General features: G+C 34.2%; 1 protein-coding gene across 2 annotated transcripts in view; it reads right to left on the reverse strand.

The window, feature by feature from the left end:
* TLK1 (tousled like kinase 1) overlaps window positions 1-8,685 on the reverse strand; it is a 160,912-nt gene that overhangs the window by 65,482 nt on the left and 86,745 nt on the right. For both annotated transcript variants that reach the window (XM_017538170.2, XM_017538169.2), the window contains exons 4-5: window positions 3,377-3,452; window positions 393-439 (exon numbers count right to left, since the gene is read on the reverse strand). In XM_017538170.2, coding sequence (XP_017393659.1) covers window positions 393-439; window positions 3,377-3,452 — 123 coding nt within the window. The remainder of the gene's footprint in view (window positions 1-392; window positions 440-3,376; window positions 3,453-8,685) is intronic.

The raw sequence follows: 8,685 nt of genomic DNA on the forward strand, positions 1-8,685 counted from the left end.
TGTTGACCAGGATGGTCTCGATCTCTTGACCTCGTGATCCACCCGCCTCGGCCTCCCACAGTGCTGGGATTACAGGCTTGAGCCACCGCGCCCGGCCTTTTGAAAAATTCTTAATTAGAGAGCCAGTAAACTTCAAGTTCTATTCTTTACTCTTTAATTTAGCATTTGCCTTAAATGGGTTAACCCATTTATGCCTAGTGTTCCATTATTGTCAAGGTCACTGTCAAGGTCTGATAGCAAAAAAAAATTCAAAAAATTGCAATGTAGGCTAATTTACATTTCTAGTCTTCAGTTTCATCATCTGTAAACTGAAACACTAATCCCTATTTTGCCTATCATACAGGTTATTATAAACAAATGTGAGAACTGGAGATAATCCTCAATGAACTTACTTCAAAATAGTCGCTAATTTTGTGGCCACGTCCCCCAATACTTTTTCCTAAAATATAAGAAGCACATGATGTTAGTAGGGTAGTGATGGGCATCAAAAAAATATTCAGAGTCCGCAGGACATCAGCTATCAATTTCACAAATATGAAAATCAAATGACATTCCAATAGAGACATGCCGATTTTCAAAAGTTCCAGTTATTGGAGAGTCATATAAATAAATGACGTAATTGATCTCCTGTTTTAAAATTATATTATTAATACTGCTTAATAACTATGAATTTCAGAAAAGCAATTCAGTAAATAAGAAAATTGGCAACTGCATCACTGACAAACTAGCTTTTATCTGTAAACAATGATAAAACAGCTTGTTATACAAACTCTAACATGATTCCTGTCAAACTGACAGTAATATGCTTCAATAGGAATGCTATTTTGTAAAATGTATTTTAATTTTCTAAAAAGCATTCCCAAATTAAGTTTTTTAAAAACTAGATTTTAAATACTGCTCATATATGACCATACTGACAAAGTAAACCAGCTCATTAGAGATCACACTATTTTTTAATTAAATATTTTGCTCTAAAATGGACTCTTCATCAGTCCTATAAGTTTTAAATTAAGAACTTGCTAAGATATACGATGTTTAGAGATGTTTTCTTGGGGGAGAGGTAGCCATCCTTGGCTGGAACTATATAGAATATACTATTTCTTCATGTTACAACTAGTGACATCACAAAGTCAAAAGCTTTGCTTAATATAAACATACATATATTTATCAATTCATTGCTGACTTATTTCATGCACTCATTTATTTATTCAACAAATATTTCTTAAGTGGTTACTATGTGCCAGGCATTACTGAGGTAAACAAACAATATTCTTAGAAGTTCAACAACTTTAAATTCCTTTTTGGAACTATATGGGGAGAGAATTTTTAAAAACTAAACAAGTATTCAGGACTACCAATGCTACCTAGAAATTCTGAACATTAGTTTTGCACAGATTTATTTAGAGGCCAGAGATGATTGTAAAGGTCTTATACTGAAGGGATTTCCCCTCTACCTAGAATAATTTCTCTGTAGATTGTAAACAGGTGCCATCTTTTAATGAAGACAGATGGTTTTAGTTGCCTGCTCCAGAAGCTATTTCCCCAATTCTTTTTCCTTAATTGAATTAAAATTTTGTTCTGTTAACACCCTTCGCCCTAGGTAGCACATGTAACTTCAGAGGAAGCTGACTCCTATACAACTTCCACTCCCAGGTCCCGTTGTCTCCTTATCAAAAATCCAATTTTGTTCAGGTATTATCCCTTCTCCATACAGGCTGTATGTTTAAGAAGTTAACTCCCTTTCCAGTTTCAAAGGTAGGCCTGATTTTTTTTCTTTTTTCAAATTTCTGACACTATCCACCTAAAGGACGGCCTGATTTTTTTTTAAGGCAATAGTACCTATGTTGGTCATAACTAGTTTTGGAATGGACACAATGGCCAATCTGGTTCATAAGATCAGTGGCTCCCCACCTTTTCGGCACGAGGGACCAGTTTCATGTAAGACAATTTATCTACAGACTGTGGAAGGTTGGGGAGATGGTTTTGGGATGAAACTGTTCCACCTCAGATCTTCAGGCATTAGATTCTCATAAAGGAGTGCATAACCTGGATCCCTTGCATGTGCAGTTCACAATAGGGTTCACACTCCAATGAGAATCTAATGCTGCTGCTGATCTAATAGGAGGCAGAACTCAGGTGGTAATGCTCACTGGCCCACTGCTCCCCTCCTGCTGTACAACCCAGTTCCTAACAGGCCAAGGACTGGCAGCCCAGGATGTTGGGGAGCCCTGCATAAGATGAGAGGAGAGGTCTGCTTTAGACTTGAAGTCAAGTTTACTCCAAAGGAAGGCGAGAAAAACACTGAAAGCAAGACTCTCTAAAGTAAATATAAGTGAGGAAGGTGAAACGAGCAAAACCAATTTAGGCAACCATTCTAAAAACAAAGATAATCAGACAACTCTATAGATGGCAGACTGCAAAGAAAAAAACATGGTGCAACCAACCCAGAAGCCTCATCTTATGTGGGGGCTTGTTTCTGAGTTTTTAGAACAGTTGAAACTATCAGAATTCTGTCTTTACAATAAATAAAGCTTCAAGTCCACTAACTACAACTTGAAGCTACACTTCAAGTTGGGGAGCTACACTAAGACCAAAAAGGAGCTCAGTGTAAACTGAGATACAAAATACAATACACCTAAGAAAAGGCCCTAAAATGACTTACCCTTTCCTTCCACAAAGACATTTGTTATAAATATATTCCTTGCTTCCAGTGCCCTATATAAACCAGTACGTCATGGGTTCACAGCCATAGATATTATGGCTAAAGATTGGCTCCAACACACATAACATGTATAAAGTCATCATTCTACATGATTTAAGAGCCCAATTTATTATATTTAATTTTGAGTGCTTAAACTAAATGACAGTACTATTTTGTTATTCATTATAAGAGATTTAGTCTAATTAAAATAAATTTCTTAGCTCATATCACAAAAGGCAGGTATGTAAGAAAGGATGAAGAACAGGCATGGGAAAAAAAAAAGATAATGCTTTAACTAGAGTCTCTCATAATTATTTTTATAGCTTTTTTTTAATAAAAGAGGGAAGTAAGTTTGAACAGTTCTGTTAAAGTGAGATCAAAGTTTTTTAATTCACAAACAAGCCATTTCAATACAATACACACAAAAAATGAAAAATGAAAAGTCATTAAGTTAATGCTTGCCAGATTTGGACATAATACTTGTCTTTCTAGGACCCAAATGGAAACAATAAAGGCAATGCTGAAAAGCCTAAAAGCAGTAATTATACACTAACTACCTGTATATACACCAAGATTTACAACTTATTATTATTTTACAATTAGAATACCAACTGGTTAAAAATGAAACAATTAATTGTGTCTACAAGATTCTAAAGGAAGATATTGTGGGCTTACCCTGACTACTTTCATTCTGGTTTTCTGCTTTTCTCTTTCTTCCCCTGGATGATTCCGATTGTTTCTTCTCTGGTGTCTACAGAAAACAAGGTAACAGATTTTTAAATGACAATTTTAATGTACCAAATTGTCACAGTCAATATAAAACCATGTTTCAAGACCAAAAATAGTGTTCAGTAGTGCTTAAGCGATGTTAATATATTATTTACACACAATTTATTTAAAAGATAAAACTTCCTTTCATGTAAATGTTAAAATTCCAAGTAGAGAAGACCTCGTACATATTATCTGATATTCACATTTACAGAATATGACATGAAGTAGATGAAAAATCCTAGAGTAATTAATTAGCCTTTACAAGATGCCCCTCAAATGCTTAACTGGATGGGGGCGGGAGGGATCATGTTAGTTTTTCCTATTAGTTTCCCACTACTCAAGCATACTTAATGCATAAAAGTAAAGTTGGATGAGAAAAAGGGGCAGAACACAAGCCCTGATACATGTAATCCCTATTAAAAACCATTCACTTAAATGCCTGGTAATTACTATCCAACAAGTATAGCCAATTCATGGATTATGCCCTACATAACAGATCAGCAAACTATGGCCCATGGGCCTAATCAGTTTGGTCACCTGTTTTGTATGATCGAACCACAGTTTTTACACTTTTAAATGTCTGAAATTTTAAAAAATCAAAACAAAAAGAACATTTTGTGGTGTGAGAATTCTAAGAAATTCAAGTTCCAGTATTCCTAATAAAATTTTACTGGAACACAGCCACATTCTTTCATTTAGGTATTGTCTATAGCTGCTTTCACATTACAACGGCAGAGAAGAGTAGCTGCATCAGAGTTGGAATGGCCCATAAAGACGCAAATAAAGCCTTTTACAAAAAACGTTCACAGATTCCCTGCTCTAGATAGTGGCTGCGGTTCCAAATGATATGTGTGTTCCTATAACATATAAGCAAGTATTTTCATAACACAAGTAATTTTTCTGGAGTTTGACAACCTTTAATGCTTAATCAAAAATTACAACCAAGAGCAAAAGCACAAGGTAATGGCACCAGGACTTCAAATTCTAGAAATTTGGAAAGCACCTCTGGTGCCAGAAAAATTCCTGAATTTCACAGGAGCTCCATGAATATTTGACTGAATGAATCTTACTAAACAACTTAAATCTCTTAAAGCATCATGGTCCCCCAACAAAGATGGGATTTAATCCATAGTTTTATGTCTCTGAGTGGGCCTATGATTAAATATATGAATAAAAAATACACAGCCTAATTCTTATTGAACACATATTGTTTCTCTAAGTACCATCTTGGGTATTCTCCCACCCCCAATTTTGCCAACAAGATAACAGATTCAGAGAAGTTGGACTGATTGTTAATAGCCTCTGAATTCTTTAAAAACAGATATCTTCACCCTCCCTCACCATCTTACCCCACTGCTAGCATACAGTTATTACTTGATAAATATATGAATAAATATTAAATAACTACTCAAGGTAGCACTACCAGTATGGCAGAGCCAGGATTCAAATCAAATTCAGTTCTTAACAATTCTAAGATCTAAATGCTCTTTTTCTATTGTACCCTAAATCAAGAACTAACTAAATGAATCTACTATACAAAAATATTTCAAAATTTTAGTGTTTATAAATAAAACTCAATATGCCCAATAAAATGCCTGTATGTTTTCACTTCACAAACCAGAGGTCTTAAGAAATCCACCCTAACTGGCCATCTACTCAGTACGTAGACTGATATACCAGCAATTTTGGGTAGGTATTTCACTACTTTCGTTTCATTGTCAAAATTACCAAACACAAAAAATAATCTTCTGTTTTCCTAGAAATAAAAATATCACTATATTAAAAATTCTAAGTTAACATTTTAATAAAGAACCCTAAATCAGCCAGGCATGGTGATTCACTCCTATAATCCCAGCACTTTGGGAGGCTGAGGCAGGCAGATCACGTGAGGTCAGGAGTTCAATAACAGCCTGGCCAACACGGAAAACCCTGTCTCTACTAAAATATAAACATTAGCCAGGCTTGGTGGCGCGTGCCTGTAGTCCCAGCTACTTGGGAGGCTGAGGCACAAGAATTGCTTGAACCCAGGAGGCAGAGTTGCAGTGAGCCAAGATCATGCCATTGCACTCCAGTTTGGATGACAGATCAAGACTCTATCTCAAAAACAAAAGAACCCTAAATCTACGTTAAAATAAAAGACTCCCAAATAATAATTTACTCATATCCTTCCTAACTTATGTAAAAAAATAAAGTCAGGAAAATATAATCTTTCAGAATACTTTCATGTTATACTAACTTTTTAAGCACGGCAGGATCCTATTCAAATTCCATCTTAAATCTTGACTAGCTGCTTTTGAACCAGCAAAAACAGGGGGAAAAACCCATATAAAATGTTATAATTCTGAAACAGTTATACTGCAAACAGCATTTTCTAGCAAGAAAACAAAATAAAATGTAATGTTCAAAATGGTTCTGTACCATTTTCCAAAGTATATTCCAAGGAACTAGTGTTCAATGATAGGCTGAGAAGGCTATATTCTAAATGGGGGCGAAAGGGGAAGAGTTCAAATGGGGTAAACATAATCTGATTTCTTTACTGTAAGCTTCTCAGAACCATCAAAATGCTAACATGCATTAGCTATCTCCAAAAGAGGGATGAGCTGGGAAGATACAATAAATTTTCAAAACTTATTTGAGGTAATATTTGTTAAATACTTCACTGGATATGCACTTTAGGATATTTATGGTTGTTTGTTTTCTTGTTTAACATATAGGTTACTTAGTGCAGGTGTTTTCCCCTGAGGCAGAATTTCCCAGTGTGGGGGGTATGGGACAGTTTACTGGCAAAAATGTCATTACATTAAAACAAACAAAAAAGCAAACAAATGCATTATAATTATAGTAAAGAAGGCCACAAGTTTACCTCCTTTAAAACAGAGAATAATTTATAGAGAAGAAAAAAGGGTGATAGGACTAAAATTAAATTAAAGACTGTTGTGCTCCAAAAGTTATTAAAGGAGAAGGAGAAGGGAAGGGAAAGAAGGCTGAGTTAAGGCTCAAGCCTACCAGAGACATATCCTATATGTTACCTCTACCCTGAATCTGCAAACACAGCACCTCCTATTTTAATACTGAGATTCCAGATGGGATTTCCCTTGAAAAAATAGTTCAGCAGCTTTTCTAAAAAAGCTACTGATCATGACCAATGATTTCCTTGAGGAAACCCAAAGGACATCAACCAGGCCACCTATGTATTTGCTTAAGGTATACAATCTGCATATATCAAACATTTTATATAGAACATTTTCAAGACTGTTCTTGCTAATAATGCTGTCATTTCTTTCTTTTAGTCTCTGTTCTTTTCTTAACTGTCCTACTATAAATAGACCACTAAAGGAAAGATTAATATGGAAGGCAAAATAATAGGATTTGGCTTTAAAGTAAAGATGAAAGGAATGCAGCAATTATAAAAGGCCAGAGAGCTCCAATATACAGTGAAACAGTGGCCAGGAGAAAATGAAGAAAGGAGAGACTAGCATACTTTTAATCAAGTTTGCTGTGTTAATGTTAGATTTGTAATCATACCAAAACCTGAATGACCAGTCTGGCATTTAGATATTCCAAGATATTAGTGTGAATTTACACAGTATTTTCTACCAGTTGAAAGTTTGTTCAAAAAACACAAAGACAAATTTAAAGGACTCAAGAGGTGTAGAGCTATAATTAAACTAATGATCCAATTTTATTTGGAACTTAGTGATTACTAATCAAGGTTTTTACATTTAATCATGTGGCCTGCTGTTTTATCTTATAATAAAATATGAGTCTTTCTTCAATGCAAAAAAAGACCAAACATAAGAACACATGAATCTCAATGCTGTTACAGAATGAGGAACAGAAATTACCTGTATAAGCCTCAAACTAGAGAGAGATTTAAAATTATGGAAATAAATGCATTATAGAAGATTATAACAGTATACAAAAAGATGTTTTAACACCAACAAAAAAAGAGGGAGTGGATATTAAAGTCTGTTCTTCATTGGCCCTGACTGAATAGACAACAACAAAAATCAGCTATCATCTCTAATTAAATCACTATAGTTAACAGAGTATTTCATTTTTTTGTTAAACAAGAAAATACTTTAAAACAGAGAGAAAAGTTACTCCAATATTAAATTATAGCCCTATAATATATTCAATCTTCAAATCTGACAGAATAAATTTTTTTTCTGACAGATCCATTTGGCCAAAGATTGGTTTCAAAACTGCAACTCATTGGCTATTCTAATGATTCATACTCAGGTATCAAATTCAAGGCTAGTATAATTTGAACAAATGGCATGATAAACCTTTTGGCCAGCAGCTGGTAAAACAATGTTCAATTTTTATCCACATTTCTAGGCAAAACTTGTTGAACTAGATGTGAGACAGGAAAATACTGAAGATACAGCTTTGTTACTTTAATGGCATGTATCAAAACAGCACTGAACTAGAAAGGAAAATCTAGATCCTGACAAACATAGTCAATGTAAAATAGATGTTATTTTCAAGAATGTCAAATGTATAAGACATTCTGGCTTTTTTTCTAAGCTTTTACTATAAAAATTAGGTTAGAATTATGTACTGTAAGAAAACCAAATTTCTATTGTGAAAACTACCTTGCTGCTTTGTATCCTATTTACATTTAAATAAAATGTTATCATGAAATATGTATATCCTAATTCAAGGATGACTTTGAGCTGGTATGACCTGAAATTCACCGTCTATCTCTGCCCAAGAGTTACAACTTTAATACCGGTAACTATTAACTGTGAAAATTTACTTCAACTTTGACATCTAAAGAAAGATCTCTATTACATTGCTGATTTTAATAGTTAGTATAAAAAATTTATGTATGCAAAATTTTGGAATCCTATCATCAAATGAAACCATTTCCTTGTAGTTCCAAGTAAATGAAAATCATCACATCAGCAATTTGGAGTGTGGTCTATTTTCTGCCATACTGCCTTTATTGTTTAATAACGTGTAATACAAAAGATACTAGAACACCAGTAAGAAGAAATTGGGTAACCACCCAACTAAAATGTGTGCTGTCTTATAGGTATACTTAAAAGTATACCAGCTCATAACATTTTTTTAAAGACTGAAGGACTCTCTATTTACACATGTACAGTATTCACAACTGTATCAGTACTCCAAAAAAATATATTAAAACAATTGCTCTTACTCTCAATTTTTAACAACCTAACTTGATATTCTCACATCCTCACATT

Source organism: Cebus imitator, unplaced genomic scaffold (assembly GCF_001604975.1).
Source record: "Cebus imitator isolate Cc_AM_T3 unplaced genomic scaffold, Cebus_imitator-1.0 Scaffold110, whole genome shotgun sequence".
Lineage (NCBI taxonomy): Eukaryota > Metazoa > Chordata > Mammalia > Primates > Cebidae > Cebus > Cebus imitator.